This window comes from Podarcis cretensis (assembly GCF_951804945.1).
Source record: "Podarcis cretensis genome assembly, chromosome: 3".
NCBI classification, from domain to species: Eukaryota; Metazoa; Chordata; class Lepidosauria; order Squamata; family Lacertidae; genus Podarcis; species Podarcis cretensis.
The window spans coordinates 54,914,966-54,940,367 of NC_137172.1; the positions used below are offsets into that span (position 1 = coordinate 54,914,966).

The window sequence follows — 25,402 nt, forward strand, 5'->3', positions numbered from 1 at the left end:
TGCTGTTTTGTTTTTGGTAAACATCACTACTTATATATATTTTTCCTGAAAACAAATGATACTGATAAAGACACATCAGTTCATCACCAAGTCAGTTTTAATCTTGACTCAACCAGGCTTTTTGTTAATTTCTGTTCTGTGCTCAATTGCAAGCCTGCAGGCACATGCCAAAATTACCTGCCATGTTCTACTTTATACAATGGCAAGGTTGGAATTGCTGGTACAGCACAACCCAACAGTTTCATAAATATACACAGAGAGAGACCAACCCACTTGCATTGGAATACTACACAGATTCTCTAAAGCAATGAATTGCTTTATTCATTGGAAAAATGAAACAAAAAACCTTTTCAGTAAAATCCTGCAGGTATACAGCTCACCTCATTCACACAATGAGCCACTGTTTGTGTGGAATGCATTTTTGCACACATAAAGAGTGCTTTTCTGACTTAGTCCTGAACAAAATGTACTCCAAGTATAACCAATTTCTTGTTTTGGTTTTAAAATGTATCTACAATTCAACATGGTAGCCTCTCTCCACTTCCACATAAAAATCAACAAAACAGAAGAAACAGATTATAGTGTAACATAGTGACCAAAAGACAAAGCCAAGAAATCAGTGCAGTCCCCAATTCAAATGTCACTTCTGCCATGAACTCAATGGGTGGCCTTACTCAAGCATTCTTCTGTCTGTGTATCCCCACTTGCAAAATGGGGATAACTGTTATAGCTGCTGAAGGCCATCTTTTATAGCAAGGCAGGAAATACGGACAAACCATTCTCTAAAGAATCAGTTACTTGCAAACAGTCAAGAGTTGCTGAAATTTCCACACTGGCAGGGATTTATTAAAGAATATTCTTCTGAACAGACAATTCATCTGCAGGGATAGGATCCGAAAATATACTATTTAAGGATGGAGTGCATGGAGAAGATGAAACAAAAGGAAGCAAAGAGTTTAGTTGTGTTGGTTTGAGGCAGCCTTCATAGGGCTACAGCAGTGATCTTCTGGGATTGTAGAGCAACCTCAGCTAATTGAGGCATGCCTAAACCTGCCTTGTATCAGTGTAAAAAAATTATTAGAGAGATGTAAGATGGGAAAGGTCATAGCTCAATGGTAGAGCATCTGCTTTGCATGCAGAAGGTCACAGGTTCAATTCCTGTCATCTTCAGGTAGGACTGAGAATTTTCCGCATGAAACTCTGGAGTGTCTGCCAGTCATTGAGGACAATAATGAATACACGGACCAAAAGTCTGGCTCAGTATAAGGCAGCTTCCCCTGTTCCTTGTTAGTTCCCAGTGTTCTCCCCATCCAAAGTTTATTGTTTCCTTGGAGGGAAAGTTTCAATTAGCAATTAACCTCATTGGGCTTGGAATATCTCACCACTTAGGGGTTCCTCTCTTCCATAGCAATACAAAATGAGATATGTAATGCATATGCAATGAATTTTGAACACCCAAAGGTGCTAAATAATTATTTAAGTATTTTGAATAAATGCTATTTACAGTTGCTTAAAGTAACAAGATGCAGCATACTAATGCAAGACATCTATGAATGCTAGGCTACTCCAATTACAGAGTTGCCTATGAAGGAGACATAGTTCAATGATACTGCAAATGCTTTCCATACAAAAAGTTTCTGGCCTCTCTAGGCAGAGTCAAGAAGAGCCCATCTGAAATCCTGGAGAATTGATGCTAATGAATAGAAACTATCTTCAGCTTAACGTATCATATCAGACTTTGTCTAAAACAGCTTCATACATTCATAAATGTTTGCATAAAAACATGATGGGGTCTGAGCCTCCTTTCCACAGAAAGCGAAACATACTGAACTTTTGAGCTGCTATCACAAGGCAGGAGAGCAGGCAAAGGTTAAATTAACAACTTCTCAAGTTAACAGCAGGAAAAACCTGTTCTGCTTACTAGATTTGCATTGTTCCAAGCATACCATATGCAATTATTTTGATGGTGCAGGATCCAACCCACTGAACAAGTTAAATACACAAGCAATAACTCTAGTTATACTTCCTAACAAAGAGGAAGGTCTGAGATAGGCAATTAAGTTCATTTCGCAACGCCATTCTCCCAAGGGAAAATTTATGCAAATGTGTTTTGGCAACGTGTAATTGAGTCAATAGGGACGCAGGTGGCGCTGTGGGTTAAAGCCTCAGCGCCTAGGACTTGCCGATCGAAAGGTCGGCGGTTCGAATCCCTGCGGCGGGGTGCGCTCCCGCTGCTCGGTCCCAGCGCCTGCCAACCTAGCAGTTCGAAAGCACCCCCGGGTGCAAGTAGATAAATAGGGACCGCTTACCAGCGGGAAGGTAAACGGCGTTTCCGTGTGCGGCTCTGGCTCGCCAGAGCAGCGATGTCACGCTGGCCACGTGACCCGGAAGTGTCTCCGGACAGCGCTGGCCCCTGGCCTCTTAAGTGAGATGGGCGCACAACCCCAGAGTCTGTCAAGACTGGCCCGTACGGGCAGGGGTACCTTAATTGAGTCAATACATCACAGCTGTGAAAAAGCTCAATTACTATCTAGACAAAAACTGACTAGGAATGAAGACTGTTTTAACAGTTGATAGAAAGCTGTGGAAGGGAGCCGGTGCCCGTCACATCCAGGCATTAAGGACACTGCTCCAGCCCAGTACTGTACTCTTACAGTGCAGCAGATGGCACCCCAGCTAAACTCCTTGAAGAAAGCACTTCTCCTTGCATAAAATCACTTTAGAAGTTACAAAGCAGCCCCACTGCCTGCACAGATAACACGTCTGAAACAAACCTATGGTTCCACCTATGGGCGGAATGGCATTAGGAGCGGCTGCGTCCTCTGCGAACTAACACAGAAGGCGTCTTTTACCAGACACGCAAACGCACATTTCCCTAAGACAACCGAGGGAATACAGAAGGGCGGGAGTGGGGGGAATTAGAAGGTACGAAAAGGCTACTTTAAAGACTAAAATGCGAGATGTCCCATAACCGTTACAAATACAAAAAAAGAGGAAGCCGAAGGAGCGCTTGTCTGAACGCCCAGCGTTTCCACTTGCGCGCCAGGTGCTGCACGGAAAGGGAGTTTTCCGGTTCCGCGCGCCGCCCTTGGGCCCCTGCCAGCTGTTCACCAGGGGCAGCTCCCCGGGACGGAGGAGGCGAGCCAGGCACTCACTCACCGGCACAGCTCCTGGTAGCTGAAGCTGCCCTGGGCCGCGGCGGCGGCGGCGGCGGCGGCGCTGCCTCCCTGCTGACTCGGGAGGACGATGGAGAGGAGCAGCAGGACGAGGGGGAACCCGGGTCGAGCCCCAGGCGAGGAAACCCGGAGCAGGCGAGGCCCCCCAGGCGGGGCCCAGGCGTCGCGTCTCATGGCGGGGCTCGGGGCTCTCGGTGCAGCTTCCGGGGCTACTCCGCTGACATGGTCGAGAAGACGGGAGAGAACGGGCAAGCGGGTCATGTGACTCCCGCCCCAACACACGCCAGAGCCGCTCATGTGACCCGCCCCGGGTCTGTCACGTGGCGGCAGTCATGTGAGGCGGGGCGTGAAGAGCGGCCGGTTCCCGACGGTGAGGGGCGGGGGAAGCGGCCGAGGCTGATAGGCTGATTAGGCTGCCGCTCACAGGCTGAAGCTCACGCGGGTGACTGCATGCAAGAATGGAGAAGCCCAGAAGAAGCCCCCGGATAGGAATTGTAGAACCGCAGAGTTGGTTCACACGTGCGCGCGCCCGCTTCACTTGATTTGACTCCGGGGCTCAGCACTTCCGACTCGCGTCTCAGCTGCCGGGTGGGCGGAAGGATTCCCGCCGGGAACGCGGTGCACGCGATGCGTTAGGTGTACAATGGCTGGTCCACACGTGCAAGGCAGCCGTAGCAGTGAGGAACATGCGTGCGTGAACCAGCCACAAGTGCCTAATTCCCAAAGAAACAAAGGCACGGGGGTTCTTTTTGGAGGCTGTGACAGGGCCCCTAGAAACTTCTTGGTTACATGGAGGAATTAGAATAACGGTTTTACTCAGCATGGGCGATGGTTACTAGAATGGAGGAAAGCTTCCGTGGGTTCACAAGTGGAGAGACAGCTGCTGCACTCGGGTCCTGCTTTTGGACATATAGGTGTCTCGTTCGCCACTATAAAAACAGGATGTTGGATGAGATGGACCATTTACCTGTCTCAGAAGTACATACTCTTCCTATGTTCAGAGAAATCTTCCAGGACTCTTAGAAAAGAGGCATTGGGAAAACTTCATTGGGACCCCGAAGGCAATTAAGGCATGAGACTAAGCTTCACCCAGAGTTTACTGGAAGTGTTTTCAAAATAAACCATTTATTTTTGCTTATTGAATACATTTTGCTTGATCTGTGATTACTTATTTATATTGGACATGCAGGCCTGGTTCTCATGACACCTGCATCGTGTTCATCCTCTGGTCCTCCGGAGTCTTTTTTAGAACTCATGATTACAGAGTTTAACCATGAGCCATAGTTTGAATGACACCTTGCCTTAGCTCTGTGTGGTGTGGAGTAAAAAAAGACTGGAGGAGGAAGAAGGCTGCTTATTTGTAAAGTTTGGCTTACCATGTCATGCAAACCAGCTTGCAGCCTAGTTCTACCCATATTTACTCAGAAATAAGCCCTGCAGAGTTCACTAGGGTTTGTTTCCAAGTCCGTGTAAATAAAAGAGAGCAATCTTAATTTGAGGAGTGCTTTATAATCTTTATTGTGTACACCCTTGCAATGAGCTTGTAAAGTAGACATGTCATCAGCAGGTTCAGTTGTCTAAGAGCAAACACATTGGACAAAATGTAAACATTTGGGCCATAAAACAAATCCATTCCAGTCTTTTAAATAGTTAAAATCCCTCTCCCCAATCAAAGGCATCAGTTTATTTTAAAAAATATTAATGACATAAAAAGGTAAAGTTAGCCATGGTGGCTCATAAAAAATTCCCAGAATCCAGTGTTAAGGTGATACCTGCATTAATCCACTCAAGATGCCACAACAATGTGCAAGCTTTTGGGTTTCTCTGGAACTCTTCTGGGTAGATGGTAGAAAGGGGGGGGGGGTTGCAAATGGTTAGTGGTGAAGCCATGTGCCCACATCTGGAAAGAATTTAAGATGAGGCTTTGCTGTGTCATGTAGGTTTCAGGTTGCGCCAAGAGCCATTGGGAAGGAGAAATATAGAATGGCTGGCTCCCCATCTCCGTGAATGGTTCTCTGTTCTTGTTTCCCTTCTACCAAAGAACCTGAGTGTTTTGCCTAAGGAAGGAACACACCTGGGTAACAGCTGGCTTTGGCATTCCCCCATGTTAGCCATGTATGCATGAGCCAATCCTCACAAAGTGTTGGGGGATCATGAATTTCTGTAGTGCAGACAAGTGCTCAGAAACAAGGAGCCTCCCAAAATTCCTTCTGTTAGATGGGCTGTGTACCATTCAGTTTCCAGGCACAATGGGGAACAATTAGTACTGGAATACATCCAGTTTAGTCCCTGGATTTTCTCTTCAGTATTTTTGGTAAAAACATATCAAGCCAGATGTGCCACACCTTACTGTCCATTTTCCAGAATCCTATTCCTAGCTTTAGAACTCAAGAAATGGGTTCCTATGGACTTCTTACACAGAGATCACTTTTTGATCAAGTCCTCAGATGAAGCCTCTCATTATTGCTTTCTTGTCAAGCTGCCCACTGACATCCTAATCTAGCCCTATTTGGAGTTACTAATTTCCTTCTTAGGGTTGTTGGACATCTCCCTTGCTGTGATCCCAGCTTGGAAGAAGATAACCCGGCTCCCCTATTCTCACCATCAGCTTCACCCTCACCTGGCCTCTGCTAGGTGCCTGGGTATCAATGAGTGTAGCTGCCTGTGAATAAATACTATCTACCTCTTGCCTGGTGTGTGAGCAGCAAGTTAAATATGCACTTGTGATTCACACAATCTCTCCAACAAGTCCTGGATATGCAATTAGTAGGATAGTAGTAAATGAGGAAGGTTCTTACATATCTTAACATTTGCCAATATTCTTTCTGCAGAGCAAAGGTTCCCTTTCGTGTGCTGTGATGATAAAGCACGAATCGTACACTATTGCTATTTCCACTGGGTGGCAGTATTATGCTGTCTAAATCTATTTTAATTTGTGTGATCTTATTCTGAAATATTGCCATAGTGATTCTCAGTATGGACAAGGGAACATGAGCAAAATTGCATTCTTTTATTTTAGAATCCCTAACCCACCCTGTGAATGGTACATGTAATCATTAGATTATATTTAGGACTACATATATGTAGCCCACCCAAATCCACCCAAGCAGGACGGTCCTCACCCCTAGGAGCAGTGGGTCAGAGTAATGATTCCTGCATCCAATGTTTTCCTGATTCCTGCTGGCCAGGGCTGCTGAGGGGCCCAAGGATTAAAGCGACCAGCAGAGGTCAGTGGAGGGTTACTTTCACAATGCATGGGTAGGCAACCTAAGGCCCTGGGGCCGGATCCGGCCCAATTGCCTTCTAAATCCAGTTCGCAGAGGGTCCAAGAATCAGTGTGTTTTTACATGAGTAGAATGTGTCCTTTTATTTAAAATACATATCTGGGTTATTTGTGGGGCATAGGAATTCGTTCACCCCCCCAAAAAAAAAAAAATAGTCCAGCCCCCCACAAGGTCTGAGGGACAGTGGACTGGCCCCCTGCTGAAAAAGTTTGCTGACTTCTGTCCTAATGCCTTACAGGAGCAAATGCTTTGTTTGGCTGCAAGCCTGTGTACACGCTTACTCCCTGGGACTTCTGAGTAGCTATGTTTAAGGTTGCCCTGTTAAATATCCAGGTGTGGGTCAATATGTGGCTTGTGTATGTTCAGGTCAGAGCTTTTGAGTTCGAAAAGCAAAACAAAATGGGGGAAAAGATAAATTCATACATATAAGGAGATAATAATAACAAGCCCTTTCTGTTAGGAAAGGACTGTAAATTATGAAGCAAATAAGGGAAATTCCCATTTCCCAAGTAACTCCTCAAATGTTGAAAGAACACCTGGTTTAAAGGTAAAGAACCATAAAAAGAGAAGCCTTGAAGTTGCCCATCAGCAGTTAGACAGCAGTGAACGACATGTGCACAGACCCCCTGTTCACAATCTTCCCCACTATGGTGAGATGTGCAGCACTTCTACTTAGATTATAACCATTATTCCTAAATTTAGGTAGAACTGCACCATCTTTTGTCGTCATTTTTTGGTGACACATTTCTTCTTTAGCAGTGCCTAAATGGCCACCTTAAGATAAAGTTAAGCATTAAACTATCAACCTAAAGCTCTTGGTTGCATCCATACACCATTTCTGGGATCTGCAATCTGCCTATACATATTAGGCATGCATACATGCATACATACATACATACATACATACTCCTCCCAGAATGGTAGACTTATGCCTTTTCCTAATTTTCACCAGATGGATGCTGGATTTGTACAATTACACCAAAGACACCTCAAGAAAACTGACACAATTCTTAGAAAAAGGAGGAAGAACCTTGAGGAGACACTTTAAATCAGCCAAGAATCACCCCTATTGAAATTAGCAGAGGAGATTAATAAGGTCTTTGCAGAGAATTTCTGTGTGTGTCTCATTATTGTGGGATGCGGTGCTGAGGACCGTATCATCTGCTCAAGTGTAGCACATCATGTGCAAAATTAGGGCTGCCATACATCCGCAATTTCCCAGACATAGCTAGGATTCGTCTGTCGAAAATGTCATCTGGGCAGAATTTTCGAAAAGCAGCAAAAATGTATGTGAGAACCCAGGCATGTGACAGCCCATATTGGAAATGTTGACTTTTTGATGATTTTGGTGATTTTGCAAAAAAAGTAAACAACTTTGGCCAAAGAGCTCAATGACTATTGTGTCCAGGTTTTCACTTTTTGAAATATGGCAATCATAGGAAAATAAGCCAATCTGAATACGCTCCTAATAATTTTATTGAGATTTAAACTCTCAAAACTTTATCCAGGTTACCAGCATTCTTCCCAATCCAAAATATATCTAATTGTTGAGGTTTCCTATGTATAACATTTCTAACCTCTGCCAAGAGATTGCAGAAAACATTTAATAGACATAGCCTGTCGTGGTAGGATCAGCATGAACATCTGACCAGATGTGTCATAGGCTTAGGTTTGGGAAAATATAATTCCATCTCCTTATATTCTCAGATAATTATATGTGTTTGTTGGACAGTCAAATTCAGTCTGCCAAATGCTGATAAAACGAATGGAAGTCCAGCAAGAGCGTTTGATTGAGTTGAAAGCAGATAACGTGGGAGCAAAAAAGTAACATCTTCTTTCTCCTGCTAGCAAGATATATTTTCCAGCTGTTACAATTCTAAGAGACCACAAATCTCTTCCTGATTAGAAGGAAATATTTTGAAACAGTTTCCTGGATAGCGATTGGTAAGTAGTGCTAATAAGATACATGCATTTTGTTATTATACAGCAATTCAATCTGCTCCTTTCAGTTAATTTAGATAACTGCCCAATCTTTAAAACCTGATTTTAAGGAAGCATGGCAATCTTTATTGATTTTTGGAAGGTTAGATACGAAACTAAAATGGATTACTTCTCTATTCTTTGATGATAAAGAAGGTGGAACGGAAGGTTAATATTGATATTTCTGTCTGATATAAAACAAGAATGTATTGATTAGATTCATGTGTGTAAATATCTTTGTGTAATAATATAATTTAATATTTATGATTCACATCCAAATAGTTGAAGAAGACAGAAACTGAAGCATTTTGCTTAAGTCTATAATCTCTCTGTTTTGTTAGTCACTGTAATATATGAGGTAGTTTTCAACAAAGTTTTACTCAGAGTAGGCTCGTTGAAATTAATTAACCTAATGTCATAATATGAGTTAATTACAATGGGTCTACTCTGAGTAAGTTAAACCCTATCCTTGATTTTACCCATGATTGATAGAATTTAATCTAGAATTTAGGAAACAAACTTGGTTCAGGATTGCATCTTTCTCCTGACTTCTGTTTCCCCCAGGAACTGAGGGTCTGGCTTCTGAGTAGACGTGTACAATTGCACTGATATATGCACTAATATATTGCACTAATATGCCTCCAGGCATATTATAAGGAATGCAGCATAAGGAAAGGGGTGATGCTTCAAAATGAGAAACAATGGTTTCTCTGCCCCTTTCCTTTCCTACAAGTTGGCCTCTCTAGCTGCTCTTCAGATTCAGAAAATTTCATCTGGCTTAAACAGCATGAAAGCAGTTATTTTCTGACTGGTGAATCTGCAAATGTGCCTGATTATTATTTGTACTGGTGGCTAAGTAGCCTAGTTGGTAGAGCATATATTCTGCAGCCAGAGGATCACAAGTCCATGATGAGGCATGTCCAGGAAAGACTCCCATCTGAAATCCTGAAATGCCACTGCCAGTCAGAGTGGACAACACTGAGGTACATGGATCAGCAGCAAAGCACAGCTTCCTTTGCTCTAATGTAATGAAGACTGTTGGAGATATAAAAAAAGATGGATGCACTACCTTTCCAGTGCCAGTTCTCCATTCACACACATCCAACACCATATCCTCTTCCCAGAAGCACTTCACCGGGCGGCGTGGAGCCTCTATGCTCTCTTCCCGGCAGCTGGGCAGCTGTTGCTTAGTGGGAGAGAGGGATGAGGTAGCAAGGAAATAACCTTACACTGTTATGTGCCCAGCCGGCTGCTTTAATCAGTGGAATTGGCACCATTACAGGTGCCACATAATATCCCTTCCGCATTTGCCAGAACTCAATATTTAATGTGGCAGCACATGCACTTTGGAACTCCCTGCCTGTTTATATCAAGCAGGCACCTTCACTGTATTCTTTTTGGGGCCTGATAAAAACATTCTTGTTTAGACAAGCCCACCCAGGTATTTAGAAAGTCTGTGTGCGTTTTGCTTTCTGTTGTGGCTTTAACTTTCTCTTTGTTTCAAATTATTGCTGCAACATTTTTTAGAAATTAATTTCATTGTTTTATCTTTTTTGTAAACCGCTTTGAGGTTTCCCCCCTACAATCAAGCAGTATGTACATTTTTTGAAATAAAATAATTAAAGAGATTGGTGCAGATGCACTGGCAGGAGCACCAAAATTGGGTCCTGCTGGTGTGTTTGCACTGCACCAACCTCCCTGCACCTTGCTCCTCTCCCTCCCAGCATGCTGCTGCAGCAGCAGCAGCAGCAGCCCACCTGCCAGGAAGCTGGCACAGCAACTCCATCCCACCTAGTGGGCTGCTTCTGTCTCTTCCTTGTTGGCACCCTGATCCTGCTCTTAGAGACCATTCACAACATTCCTGCTTCACATAAGACTTGCATTCCATCCATATAGAATCCCTTCTCTCTCTCTCTCTCTCTCTCTCTCTCTCTCTCTCTCTCTCCCTCTCCCCCACACAACCTCTATTGATCTGCCTAACTGTACTGCTCATGTTCAGGATTTCAGCCAATCAAATACACCCTCCAAGATACTACTATTTTAATAAATTCATTGTATTTCGAGACAGACGGAGGCCAACAAGTAACTAAACAAAAACAGCCAAGGTTGTCAAGGATAGAAGCAACACAAGCAGAGTAGCAAAGGAAGAGGCAGACAGATAAATCAGGGGTGGGGGCAAGACTCCACAAACACTTCTCCTCAAGGAAAAGCCTTTGCAGAGTCTCGCCACAGGGAGGAGGCGAGATTCTGCAACCATATTGAGGCTCTGGCCAGTACTGGAGTGTATACAAGCCGCTGCTGCGAGGGATGAGGAGGAGGTGGGCTTCAGCCAGCTCTCATCCCTTGCAGGTTTGGCTTGCTTATGCTGCAGTACTGGCCAAAACCTCAGTGCACCTGTGTCACCCCACGCCTTCTCCCCATAACGAACCTCATCACAGCACAGGCTTCCTAACAGTGGTGACTAAGTGCTGGTGCGTCTGAGCATAGTGGCAGAGGAGGTCATGGGGCCTGCAGAGGCCAGATCTGCCGCCCCACAGATCCTGCCACCCAAGGCAGTTGCCTCACCTGGCGTCATGGGCAGGCCGGCCCTGATATTGGTCGTGTTTGCCAAATAATGTGTCCACTTAAACAAGAGAAATGTGACTGCTTTCAGATTGGCAGAACCTTGTCCTCCAGAGGCATAGAAGAAAACTGAACTGACATGCTCTTCCTTTTTTGGTATTGCTAAGATGTACAGTGAAGTAAAGCAACTGGTGAGGCTCTCTGCCCCCCCCCCTTCTTCTACAGTACTCAATTTGTTTTGCTGTTCATCAGATAAATTCCAACAGACTACACTGGCAGCCTAAGCCTATATACGTATACTCAGAAATAAGCTCCACTAAGTCCAATACGGCTTACTCCCAGGTAAGTGTGCTTGGGACCATGGCTCGAATTCAGTGACTAAGTATTTGGTGGGTATGCATAGCAATGGGCACAGCAGAAGTGTGGGGTTTCTGGCCATCATGAAGCCTTGCTTTGTGAGGAGGCAGCTTCTCTTCACGCCACCCCCAATCTCCAAGTGGTACAAGATTCCAGGGGGTTCCTGATGCTTTACCCAAAGTTCATGTTTCCTTTCAGGAATGAGCCACAGCGGAGACTGTGGTGTCTTTAGGATAGATGGTTTACTCACACATATATACAACCTGAGTCTACAATGGAGAGGTTCACAGCATCAGCACTCCAAGAGAGTCTTCCTTCCATAGGCGTGACTTAGAATAGGATTTTATGTGGTCCTATAACTCCCAACTCCCTTCTCTAACCCATATTGCTTCTAACCCTAACCTCGCTAAGCTTTGGCTTTATCGTCTAACTCTGAATAGAGGGAGGAAGCTCAACAATTTGCCCCCTCACAGCAAGACCGTTTGATTCTTTTTCCTATTAATGGCTCACACACACACACACACACACACACACACACACACACCCCGTTATCACTTCATAAGGAAGTGTTGTTGTTGTTGTTTAGTCGTTTAGTCTCGTGACCCCATGGACCAGAGCACGCCAAGCACTCCTGCCTTCCACTGCCTCCCGCAGTTTGGTCAAACTCATGCTGGTAGCTTTGAGAACACTGTCCCACCATCTCATCCTCTGTCGTCCCCTTCTCCTTGTGCCCTCCATCTTTCCTAACATCAGGGTCTTTTCCAGGGAGTCTTCTCTTCTCATGAGGTGGCCAAAGTATTGGAGCCTCAGCTTCAGGATCTGTCCTTCCAGTGAGCGCTCAGGGCTGATTTCCTTAAGAATGGATAGGTTTGATCTTCTTGCAGTCCATGGGACTCTCAAGAGTCTCCTCCAGCACCATAATTCAAAAGCATCAATTCTTCGGACATTTGACTTAAAGGATTAGACGTGTCAATAGCACATGGCCTAATACACAAGGCCTAATACTGGCTATATCCCAGTTTTAACATCCCAAGCCCTAATTAAGTTCTAACACCTACTGGACCCAGGTACTTTGGGTGTCTGGCACCTACACATTCATAACACCATTAAGATGCTTCAGAATTTGTGTGTTCTGTTGTGTTATAGAATCCAATAAAAAACTAGCCGCAGAACAAAACAGAAAATGCAGTCAAGAAAGGAAGGGAAGGGAGAAAAGGATGTTGCACAGGAGTTGGGAGGCCCTCAATGGATATAGCTGTTTGTGCAAGAATCATAGCTGCTTCAAACCACAGGAGGGGAGAGTTCTCTTGTGTTCAAATCCTGCTTTCCTGAGCCACTGAGAGAACAGGATGCCGGACTAGATGGGCCATTGGCCTGGTCCAGCCGGTTCTACTTTCATTCTTGTGCACAATGGTGGGGGGAGGGAGAGAACTGGCACAAGAGCATATTATTAAACAAAGGGAAAAAGAAAGTATATGTGTGTTGGTGCAAGGAAAAAGAAATATATATAAAGGGAGAATTCCCTGGATGCCAAGAACCAAGTTTGAAGCAAGTACTCTGGTGAGAGAACCTCAGTAGAGATAGAAAACAGAGCAAAGCAAAGCATGGAAATATAGACTGTTAGACTTTTAAATATGTCTTCCCAAGCGACTTCCAAAATAGTCCCTTCTTCCCCTAGCATAGGAAAAGACCACATGTTTAGTAAGTTAAAAATGGTTTACTTAGAAACTCTCCAAAGGTCAGGTTCATGTGTTTTTCCATACATCAGTCAGAGAGGTAATAAAACTCCATTTAGTTCCAAAGTGATGAAAGTTAATACATGATTAGCAAAGGAATTGAAAAATTGCTTGTGAGATTAATACGGCAAAGCAGGAGCAACCAGCTTAGCCTCTTCACATGCTGAACTTCTTATGTAGACTGAAGGGGAACAAAGGATTGGTTATCTAGTTCCTTTCAAGGTGAGCTAAGCTTTGCAGGACAGCTAATTCTATGGTCTCAACCCCTTCAAGCATTAATTAGACTTAAGCATGTTGGTTATATTATGAGGCTGGTTGTTCTGGAGGCTGGGGGAGCTGCCTTCAGCTCCATTTAGAATTGGGATTAGCAGATGGAGCTATGAAACACACACCCCATCAGAAAATAGTTAAGTTTTTCAAATTAATACTAATCTGAGGAAGACAATAAGATCTGAGGTTGGGGTCTTTAAACATCTTGGAGTAATGTCCCTTAGGCCTCCACCTATGCTTAACTTGTATATCTGTAAAGAAAGGTAGTTACTCCAAAACATCAATTAGCCTCCAGTTACCTTCTTCCAAAGGCAATCCAAACCTGGTAAGGACTACACTCCTGGAACTTCTCACTTCTCAGGAAATTTTGGTGGATATAATGGATAATGTACTCTTAGGGGTAGCATTCCTTGCAGCCTCAATTTGGAAACATGGAGACCCTTATGAATATTGTTCTTTCCACACAAAGAAATAAGGCCAGCGCTGTGTGTGTCTGTGTGTGTGTGTTTCAGGACCATATTGGGTATGCTCCCTAAAGGATTCATCCTAGCGCTCTCTCTCTCTCTGCAAAATCCTAGCTGCCTCTGTTGAATTCCCAATGTCACCCCAAATTTAGAGGTCAGTCTTCTGCTAGAAGTGCCTTGCAGACAGAGGAGACTGGGAGAATCCCCATGGAATCATGGAGCTCTGGAGTTCAGATCAGGGTCACAGATTTCTCACATTGAATAGAGCAGCATTTCTCAGATAAGGTTTTGTAATCAGTCACAGAATTAGAAGCTGAAAAAATTGTTTCCTTGTTTGGTTTAAATACCAGCTACACATATGTTTTCCATTGGGAGGGGAAGGCCACTACAGGGGGAGGGGAGACGAATCACTTCATGTGGCACATAACGTATTTTGTATTTCTAGAAAGTAAGAACATAAGAAGAGCCCTGCTGAATCAAACTGGGCCAGCTTCCTGTTCTCAGCCAGCCAGATGCTGCAGGGAACAAACTGGGTGCTGCTTCACAAAGGTGTTCCCCAAGAGGGTTGCCCTCTTCACTAAATTGCACTCAGCAGCTGTTGAGTTCCTGGTCTCTGCAGTGCAACTGTCAGTAGGGAGGGGGAATGCATTGTCTCCTTTCCCCCCTGTCTTCCTCACAATTAGAGTTTCAAAACCCCAGTCAAACATTAGCCCTACCCCCAAATTTAGTTGGAGCCAGATCAGGATTTCCCTGGGTTTGCCCAGATTGTGAGTATGAGCTTGTACCCGTCATGCCAAAAATTGGATGGTGTCATGCCAAAGTCACATTGTGGTCCACCATATTGATTTAAAATGGTTTCCGGCATCCAAACATCAACAAATACTGCAGTACTCAGCACAGGAAACTGCCAAGATAGTTGATGGTAAACTTGAGAGGTGGCCCAACCTATGCCAAAAAATGGGTGAGGTCACACCAAAGTCATGTTTCAATCCCCCATCTTGATTCAAAATGGCACTCAATCTCCAAATGTCAACAAAGACTACTGCCCCCACCTGAGGAACCCTTGTGCCAAGTTTGACAATGATATCGCAAAAGGAGGCTGAACCATGACGGAACTGGAAGACAGAAAAACCACTTCCCAAAAAGATTTCGTTGATTTTCATACCCATGAAACCAACGTGAAGGGGGGCAACGGCGAAATCCATATTAAGTGCAAGCAATCTTATCTTTGTTTACAAGGTTTCATTCTTTTAAAGTCCAGGGTTGGCCAACTTATGGCCCTAGCTAGAGTGACCAGTGGTTATGATGATGGGAGTTGTAGTCCTGCAACATCTGGAAGGCCTTCTTTGTAAAATGCTCTTTGTAAAATGTTGCCTCATTCCTGCTTGACGACTCTCCCACTTCACCTTAAATAGACTTGTTTCCAGGGCTGGACTTGCCATACAGCAGGGTGAAGCAAGCTGTTTCAGGGCACCATAAAAGTAGGCAGATGGAGTCAGGCATTCCAGTCTGAATGGAGCAACAATGCTTGCTAAAGTATTGGTCCTGGCAGAGAGTGGATGGGGACCATTTGTGTTCTGTACCAAGCAAATGACAACAATCACTCATTGTTGATAAGCCAGACATTTCCTTTGTATTCCAAAAATACACCTCATTTATCTTCTGCATAGTGAACTAAAGTAAAATAATGTGAGGGTTGCCATACTCCTTTCCCCAGCTCTGCCTGGAGGTGCCAATAATTGAAACTGAGATGTTTTGTAGGTAAAACATATGCTCTACCACTTCCTCAGAGTCATGGGCTCTTCCTTTAAAAGCAGCATTTGTGAAGCCTCTTAAATTGGCCTTACAGTGGTGCCTCGCAAGACGAAATTAATTCGTTCCGCGAGTTTTTTCGTCTTGCGATTTTTTCGTCTTGCGAAGCACGGACTTTGGAAAAGCTTCAAAAATCACCAAAGTCTTCAAAAACCTCAAAAAAGGCTACCACACCGCGTGTTATGAGTTGCTCCTCAAAGTGAATGCACGGTTTTAAGAAAAAGAAAACAAACTTGCAAGACAAAGGAAACAAACTTGCAAGACGTTTTCGTCTTGCAAAGCAAGCCCATAGGGAAATCCGTCTTGCAAAGCAACTCAAAAAACGAAAAACTCTTTCGTTTTGCGAGTTTTTCGTCTTACGAGGCATTCGTCTTGCGAGGTACCACTGTATATCTATGAGGAATTTTCTCTTCCATACCTTTAGGGACTCTCTATACTATCCCCATGTGTCTTTTCCTTGGAACACTTGGAAATGCCTATCTGCAGATCTAATACTGAGCAACGTAATAATGGAGTTATTTTTTTCACAGGGAAGACAGCATTCTTGAAGATTTGGGAAGTGTCCTGATAAGAACCAAGCCAAAGGCTCATTTAATTCAGTATTGTGTTCTCACAGTGCCCAGCCAGATGCCAACACAAGCAGGACCTGGGTGCAACAGCACTCTGATTACAGAGATAAGGTCCTTTTCTAATCATACTGCTAATGAGACACGAAGTGACACTGCCAGAGATGAAGTCATCATCACCATTGTGACCTTTGCTTCCATGCCTGTCCTCATTTTGGGACTAATCGGCAACGGAGCCATTTTCCGGTTTCTGTGTTGTGGAATCAAACGGAATACATACACCGTATATATACTCAACCTGGCCATTGCAGATTTCACAGTAGTCATCTCTTACACGATATACATTGTTTTCAGTGTGATTATATGGGGGGACCTAACTTTTGAGAACTACATATATCCTGTAATTGATATCTTGGCTCTTTTTGGCTACAACACCAGTTTTTTCCTATTAACAGTCATTAGCATCGAGAGGTGTCTTGGTGCTTTTTTCCCATTCTGGTACCATAGTAATCGGCCAGAACATCTCTCGGCCATATTATGTGCTCTTCTATGGATCTTCTCTTGTGTGGTGACTGGTGTAGAATATTTCACCTGCTGGGGAGTTTATTTTTCATTTGAAGAACCATGTTACAGAAAGCATGCCATAGCAAATCTATTCCTTCTCACAATTTTTGTGATTTTTATTCCAATAATAGTCCTTTGCAGTCTGAGCCTGTTGGTCAAAGTATGGCGAAGATCTTCAGCACGGCTTTCCCTTACCATTGTTATCACAGTTGTCCTCTTCCTCATCTTTGCATTGCCACTCAGGATCTCAGCCTTTGTCGTATACTGGCATCCAGGAAAAAAACTAAATGGGGCTTTCTTTAATATTTCTTGCATTCTTAGTGTAATCAACGGCAGTATTAATCCTTTTGTGTACTTCCTTGTTGGAAGACGAAAACAACAGAGGTCTCGGGAGACATTCTCTGCTGTGTTTCATCGATCCTGGAAGGATGAGACAGAAGTGGTGGTGACACAACAAACACATGTTCACTGAACATTGCCCATATGGGCTGGGGGCTGACGAGTATTGGAATCCAACAGCCTTTGGGAGGCCCCAGGTTCCCCATCTCTGCTCTAGAAGCTATTAGAGCAATGTGACTGAAGTTTTTTTTTTAAGTTCGAATTTCATTATATACATTAAACATATATCTAAACCAATCTTATTACAAATGTATTGTGTTACATGAGCATATTTACAACAGTCTGTAGATGAATGCACCACATTGTGCCAGGGTTCAATAAAGGATTTCCACCCCAACAGAGATCTGTTCCGTTTCTGACTTCACTCTCACTTAATTTGGTGATTTACATATGACAGTATAATCAGGACCCGCCTTTAAATTTCATGCCAGAGCCCTCCTTCTGCTCCGGAGATGGTAGGCTCTCCTCAGTCCTAAATTCCTCCATCAATCAAAGCTTCCAATAAAACAGTTGATTAAAAATAAGGTATGGAATATAAATGCAGACCAATATCTCAGCAGCATGCTGTTTTCACATGACTGGAAACATACTCCATCAAGCTTAGAGTCATATGAAATTTAATGTCACACTAATATAATCGTTACAACAGCACAAGCATTTCTGCTTTCCAGTGGAACAATCTACCATTTCCCTGCCTGTGTGCTATTCTAGGGGTTCTCCTGACCCTCCCCCCAAAAAGAGCTGATTCAGAGAGAGGAGAGGGGCATGAGGAGAGGACCAGTTGTGCTGACTCCCACTACTGCAATTATTTTTTGAATCTTGCCCAAAGAAATCAATGAGACTTAAGTTTGTCATGAGCAACTGGTCCGATTGAGTTCAGTGCATCTTCTTGAAGCATGGCTAAGTCTAGAGTCAAACATGAGTCTGACCAAACTGCGAGAGGCAGTGGAAGTCAGGAGTGCCTGGTGTGCTCTGGTCCATGGGGTCACGAAGAGTCGGACACGACTAAAAGACTAAACAACAACAAAAAGTCTAGAGTCAATCTATATTGAACAAAAGCAATAAGAACACTTGGCAGAGCGCAGAGCTCTTAACATCCTGAACCTGTTTCCTCACAGTAGAGCACGACTGATGAATTTTCATAGGGAGCAAATTCTACATTACTGTATAGGTGCCACCAAAAATAATACGCCCAGAGCTGTATTTCAAGTAGTTGTTAATCATGCACAAGGTGGAAGCAGCAGTTGAAATAACAGCTCTCAAGCAGATCCCAACTCAAAGAGTTCAGGGAAGAGATTATATTTTATTCTATATCTAGTATGAGATCATTTGGGGCACTGGAAGTTAAAATGAATTGTATTTGGCCTAGAAATACATTGGTGACCAACAAAGTAAATACAAAATCAGTGTAAAGAGGATATTTTGCAGCTAATACAATAAATAGTAAAGCCAGGCTGCTGCATTCAGAACAAATTGACATTTCTGAGCTGTCCTAAAAGGCAGTTATACACAGGGCGCATTCTAGAGGTTGTATTCAACCTAGGGCTAAGGCAAACATTCTGCCAGTGCAAGTTGTCTCTCTCTCTGCACAATTGAACATCCCCTCCCCATAAACCTTGAGTTTGTTCTGGTGTTCCCCACCCCCCAACTTTCAGGATCGGATTTGTGGACACTGCAGAACACGGATGGTAGAAAATATAGAGGAAAGTCCCTGTGTGCAAGCTGAAGGTGTCCACTCAATGCATTTTTTTTAGTTGAATACTGTCCTAGTAGTCATTTCAAGAGATTTCCAAAGCGTACAAAACAGTGACCCAGTTCCTTTGTCTTTAGAAAGGGGTACAGCTGATTATGTGGAGCCAGAAATTACTGGATGACATCACCCTGTGGCTTCATATTATCATTATTTATTAATCTCAAAGAGATATAAGAGTTGTAACCAGTGCTATTTTTCTAGAAAAAGAGGTTCCAGAACTTACAATGAATGCCTCCCTTGTTCTCTTATAATGGCAATGGTGCCCACCTGAGAGGTGCCTGAAATGAGTTCCAGTTAGTTTTGACTAAGAAAAGGCCCTGGTTGTAACTTTATAAAGCCACATACGAGAGTTCTAGCATAGAAAGCAGTAGCATAGTACCATATTTTTAATATTTTGTTGGAAGCCGCCCAGAGTGGCTGTGGAAACCACTTATTATTAAAATTATTATCACCACTTTCAAGTATCTTCCCGCCAGCAGAACCACAATGAGATTGCTAGAAGAAACTATGCTGATGGTATCAACTATGCTGAGAGGGCCAGGGGGGATGTATCTCCATCTTTGCCCAAGAGCAGGTGATCTATAATTATCATAATCATCATCTACCAGGCTGATCAAGAAAGTCTCCATCTGAAACCGGAGTAGGAAGCTGCATCCAGTGTAATGATATTGTGATCTTCACAATACTGCAGCTAACAGTTCTTGTGAGGTCATGAAAATCTCATATTGTTTGTTACATAGGGCGCCCATCATCATACTGAGGTGGGCCATACAATTGCAGCAGTACAGTTTTAAGAAGGACAGAAGCATGAACACAGGAAGGTGAAAAGAAAACTGGAGAGCGATCACGGTAGTATTCAGATTTCTGTCTTCCAACTGCTCTTACTAATTTTATTAAAAGAAAGGCCAAGAGTTTCATTACTCACATGCGTCTGTTTAAAAGGCATCACAGAGGAGAATTTTTAAGGAGCACAGTGTCAAACAGATCACTGCTGTACCTTGAGTGGAAATGGAGGGATGAGGGAAACAAAGGTAAAGTGAGGATGTCTTATTTCCATCAGGCACTTGCCTCTGAAGCCTTCTCTACAGAAATAAGGTTAACATTTATTTCCAGTTCACTGGCATAGGGAGATAAATACTTTAGAAGGCACATTTCTAGTCTGGTGTACAGATTTCTAAACCACCAGTCTTAATAGTCAAATATGAGCGGGCCCCTCAGTTCAATCATCTATTACTTCACAATAGCTAGAGACTTTGCCCAGACTTTTGCTTCACTGGGATGGAGTTGCTTCAATCTACTGATCTTGCCCTTAGTCTAAGAGGTATGTCTGGTCCAGGAGAAGATAAAACCATGACCACTCAGATATGCCTTCTGGAAAGTCAGACATAGAGCTGAAGTCTTAGAGCTGAGGGTGTCACATTCCCTTCTCTCATTCTTCTCCTGTTTTGATCCTGAGTAGGGGTTGTCCTGGGGTGCCCTGCTGACATTCATAGGAAAACAGTTGCTCATTTCCCATTTCCCATTAAGCAAAGAGTGGTGTGCCCATGTTCCCAAATCATAAATATAAGCAAAATTAACAGAGGATTTAAAAGTTAGGCTGTAGAAACCAAGACACTTTGGAGGAATGTTGCCTCCTGCCAAATACAAACCTGATACACAAAAAGAAAGGTTCATGAGGATTTAAGGATGGCATGGGAGGTATCTTTTAGCTGTCTGGTGGGCAAATATGGCATACCATTCATGTTTTCAAGAGAAGCATAACTGCTTTCATGTAAAGTGATGGACAAGTAGTAAATACCTATTCCCAAGTCATGAAGGCATTCCAAAATACCCTGAAATAATCGCTTGAAAAACATATTCTGTCATTGCTCAGACAAAAACAGTTGCTTGGATCCCAAATTACCATGAATTCCCCCTCTACTTTTCTCACAGGATAGGAGAAAGAGTTGGTTTTTGCCAGTTCTCTCTCCCTCCCTTCCCATAGTCCTCCTTGATCCCTTAAAATCTGGGCTGCCAATAAAAGACATGGAGGTTCACATGAGCCCCTCGGGCTGCATGTCAAACCAAAGCAGTATTATATTTTGATATTCCCATTAACTCATTTCTTCTTTCACAATAATTTTATTACATAAAAACTGAATTCCAAATTTGGTACAAGCTAATAAAGTTGCCCAGTCTAGTTACCAATTCAGATATATTGTATTTTATTGCAGCTATTCATTGCAGGATGCTAGTATTTAGGTGAAATTGGGTTAGTGTGAAACTGATAATCTTAGGCTAAGATAATTACACCTATTTCATTGTTTTTCAACATTAGTTGAAATTGGGTTAGTGTGAAACTGATAATCTTAGGCTAAGATAATTACACCTATTTCATTGTTTTTCAACATTTGGTATCAAATATTTCCATGCAGTAGGGAAAATGTGCTGTGTTGTGACTATTTTCTGTTCTTTATAATTGTCCATGCAACAATTTACTTCACAATAGCAGACGCCATCTGCAGTGAGAAAATTAGCTATGTTGTATTTTAAACAGAGGCACCTGCAGGAAATAATAATCAATGACAGCCTTCCTCAACCTGATGCCCACCTGATATTTTTGATGATGATGATGATATATTTTCACCCTGCCCATCTGGCTGGGTTTCCACAGCCACTCTGGGTGGCTTCCAACAAAATATTAAAAATACAGTGGTACCTCGGGTTACATACGCTTCAGGTTACAGACTCCACTAACCCAGAAATAGTGCTTCAGGTTAAGAACTTTGCTTCAGGATGAGAACAAAAATCATGCTCTGGCGGCATGGCAGCAGCAGGAGGCCCCATTAGCTAAAGTGGTGCTTCAGGTTAAGAACAGTTTCAAGCTAAGTACGGACCTCCGGAATGAATTAAGTACTTAACCCGAGGTACCACTGTACAATAAAGCATCAGACATTCAAAACTTCCCTAAACAGGGCTGCCTGCAGATATTTTCTAAAAGTCAGAAAGTTGTTTATTTTCTTGACATCTGATGGGAGGGCGTTCCACAGGGCAGGTGCCACTACCAAGAAGGCCCTCTGCCTAGTTCCCTGCAACCTCACTTCTCGCAGGGAGGGAACCACCAGAAGGCCCTTGGAGCTGGCCCTCAGTGTCTGGGCTGAACGATGGGGGTGGATATGCTCTTTCAGGTATACTGGGCCGAGGCCGTTTAAAGGTCAACACCAACACTTTTAATTGTGCTCAGAAACGTACTGGGAACCAATGTAGGTCTTTCAAGACTGGTGTTATGTGGTCTCGGCGGCCGCTCCCAGTCATCAGTCTGGCTGCCGCATTCTGGATTAGTTGTAGCTTCTGGGACACCTTCAAAGGCAGGCCCATGTAGAGCGCATGGCAGTAGTCCTAGTGGGAGATAACTAGAGCATGCACCACTCTGGCAGGTAGGGTCTCAGCCTGTGTACCTGATGGAGCTGGTAGACAGTTGCCCTGGACACAGAATTGACCTGCGCCTCCATGGACAGCTGTGAGTCCAAAATGACTCCCAGGCTGCGCACCTTATTACAACTCCCATGAGCCCCATCCAGCATGGCCAGTGGACAGGGATGATGGAAGTTGCAGTCAAAATGTTTGGAGGGCACCAGGTTGTGCAAGGCTGTTTCATTTGGATGAGTTATGCATACTAAGGTTTTCCTGCAGAAACTGATGAAAGGTCATACCAGTTTTTGTAGGCTTGTGCTCTCTAAAGAAAGACACAAAGTCCAGTATGTAGAAGAAAGCCATGGGAGAAAATTCCAAAGTGGCAAGTGGAATATTGTAATACAAACATTCTTGCCTTGACGGTTTCCTACCTCTATCACTACTTCACAACACCATAATAATGACAATCTGTGTTTGATTTTTGGCAGGTTGAAGAGAATTGCTTCATACATTAACAGTCCCAAGATGGCAGAGTCATACTCCTTGTCTTTCCACACTATTGGTGGAGTCAGAAACCCCGCAGGACAACTGGATACTGGCTACGCCATGCAAAGAACAATTATGATAATAACTATTCCAATTTGTGCTTTAGGATTACTTGGCAATGGAATTGTCTTCTGGCTTCTTTGGAACAGGATTCAGAAAACTAACTTCACTGTGTATTTCCTGAATATGGCAGTTGCTGATCTTACTGTACTCTCCTACTATGTAACAGCTTTCGTTTTATTTTTGAAATCTGTTCCGATCAGCATATACCATTTACATATAGTAGAGTTGGTGCATTCATTTGGATTCAATGCCAGCACCTATCTGCTTACAGCTATCGCAGCTGAAAGATACCTCATGGTCTTTTTCCCAGTTTGGTATCAAGCTAGACGGCCAAAGTATCTCTCTGAAATTATGTGCACCGTTTTATGGGGTCTGTCCGGCCTGATGTCACTGGTGTTGTATTGTGCCTGCTATCTACAATTTGAGTCCACGGTCAACGAAAAGAATGCAAGTTGTGAGCCTTCAAAAATGTTCAGAGTGATATTCAACCTCCTGGTTTGTCTTCCCATCATGGTCTTTTCCACTTTGATCCTTCTGATCAGAATGCTGAGGACAGAGCAAACGCCTCCGGCAAAGCTGGACATCACCATTGTGGCCACAGTTCTCCTCTTTATTCTGTTTGCTGCTTCCGTGAGGATCATTGATATCATGGCACGTTGGGTTCCAACCATACATGTACCAGTGCTCTTTTTAATCTTACATTTTCTTGATTCCATAGACAGCAGTGGAAACCCTTTTGTATATCTTTTTGTTGGATATACAACAAAAGGAGAGGTTGGCAACAAGCCCATCCAGACATATCTTGAGAGAGCTTTCTTGGATGAAGGAACTGAGAGTGCTCCAATGAATACAGGAAAGGCTGTGACCTGGGCCTCAGACATAAGATAGAAAGGATTATATATAGAGGTATATTGCAAAATTATTCTACACGTGGGAATACTAGCTCCAGAATAAATGTATTACAGATACTTTAGATTCTTCCTTAATTCTAATAATTCTCTAGGCTCCTATTCCGATTCCTCACCTAGGAGTCTTCCTGGTCCTTAGCCATTTGTGCCTTGTCATGTGATAGAGAATAAGGAAAGTGAGGAAAGGACAAAGGAAAGTAGAGGTGTAAGAGTACATGAGCCTTGCTGGGGCATAAGTGAGTTGGTTGCTTCTCGAGGTGGTTCATCAACAAGCATCTGGAAGAAAGGAAGTGAATCTTGAATACAGAGGCAGACGGTCTGCAGATGACCCAGATAAGAGATCTGTACAGAGGAGTTAATGTAAAAGTGCAGCTTAAAGGTCAATAAAATATAAATTGAAAATAAGCTCCAGCTAGTAAGGACTGTTGCTGGGGCAGTGGTTCTCAAACTTTTTCCTCTGGGCCACACTTTCAGGAAAAAAAATTGCTTTCAGCACACTGAACGTTTTATCAATAATAAATACTTTGGAAAACAAAAAGAAACAACTCTCAGCAGTAATACAATTTATAACATACTGTAGAACACAACTACTTTATAATATGACCGTGGGGCATCCAGAAAGTTTAAAACAATGCAGCTACATAAGAACATGAATCATTCATTGCCAAAATGTAATTTTAAACAAGCCCCTTCCATATGTACGTTAAGCATGTATACAGACTCAATGAAAGGTGTGGGTTTGCTTTTTCTAGGTAATCTGATTTATATTAGGTCTAGTTTGAAACAAACTCTCATCAACACAAATAAGCCTTTCTCTTTTGTGATCTTTCATATTTGTCAGAGTTGAAAAAACCCTGTTCACAACAATATGTTGTGGAGAACTGTATAAGAACAGCCAATGCTCTTGAAGAGAGGTGTGGATGCTATACTATACTACGCTGGAATGTTTAAATGCTTCTTTGCTCGTCCTTAATTTTCCTGCCACACTTGCTATCCTCTCCTGCCATACCCTCTGAGACCCACTGCTCTAGGGCAAGAATGAGTAGCCTGTAGCATTCCAGAAATTGTTGGACTCCCAACTCCCATCAGCCCCAGTCAGCACAGCCAATGGTCAGGGATTATAGGAGTTGTTACCCAACATCTGGAGGGCCATAGGTGCCACACTCCTACTCTAGAGAACATGTAAAATATATGTATTAAGAAAGCATATTTACCCCATTCTCACTTTATCATTACAATTATTACCAAGTTAAACCTATTTTCTACTTCCTTTGAAATGTATTTAGCCTAAAAAAGACAATTCCTTTTGCAATGAGCTGATTTTTGAAGTGTTGCCCTTTGAAAGTATTTGCTTTAATCAGTAAGGAATGAAGAGTGGAGAAAGTTGTCTGACTTTTCAAAGAAGCAAATGTTGCTGCCCTGTGCTCTCGGTATATAATATCCCATGTTCCTGCAAGTCTGTCTATAAGTTATGTCCCTTTAAACCACTTTGTGGGAATGGGCTGGAGTGGTACTAATACAAAATTGGAGAACAAGTGGGAAATTCTGTTTATCTTGCATAAAGGCATA

The 25,402-nt window shown here is 43.1% G+C and overlaps 3 protein-coding genes across 6 annotated transcripts in view; 2 read left to right on the forward strand and 1 right to left on the reverse strand.

The window, feature by feature from the left end:
* IGF2R (insulin like growth factor 2 receptor) overlaps positions 1-3,488 on the reverse strand; it is a 68,438-nt gene extending 64,950 nt beyond the window's left edge. The window contains exon 1 of the mRNA XM_079971846.1: positions 3,160-3,488. Coding sequence (XP_079827972.1) covers positions 3,160-3,473 — 314 coding nt within the window. The 5' untranslated portion in view covers positions 3,474-3,488. The remainder of the gene's footprint in view (positions 1-3,159) is intronic.
* LOC307213767 (proto-oncogene Mas-like) overlaps positions 1-17,586 on the forward strand; it is a 60,333-nt gene extending 42,747 nt beyond the window's left edge. Inside the window, exons 1-2 of one of the 4 annotated variants that reach the window (XM_079971933.1) lie at positions 8,034-8,408; positions 16,177-17,586. In XM_079971933.1, the coding sequence (XP_079828059.1) occupies positions 16,269-17,243 (975 nt within the window). In that variant the 5' untranslated portion in view covers positions 8,034-8,408; positions 16,177-16,268 and the 3' untranslated portion in view covers positions 17,244-17,586. Of the gene's footprint in view, positions 1-8,033; positions 8,409-10,589; positions 11,345-16,171 lie in introns of those variants that run through there. The other 3 variants (XM_079971931.1, XM_079971934.1, XM_079971932.1) reach the window with 3 other exon arrangements.
* Positions 17,587-19,644: 2,058 nt separating this feature from the next.
* LOC307213769 (mas-related G-protein coupled receptor member H-like) lies at positions 19,645-23,893 on the forward strand. Its single transcript, XM_079971937.1, has 2 exons — positions 19,645-19,772; positions 22,805-23,893. The coding sequence occupies exon 2, from the start codon at positions 22,842-22,844 to the stop codon at positions 23,811-23,813; it is 972 nt and encodes a 323-aa protein (XP_079828063.1). The 5' UTR covers positions 19,645-19,772; positions 22,805-22,841; the 3' UTR covers positions 23,814-23,893.
* The last annotated feature ends 1,509 nt before the right edge of the window (positions 23,894-25,402 follow it).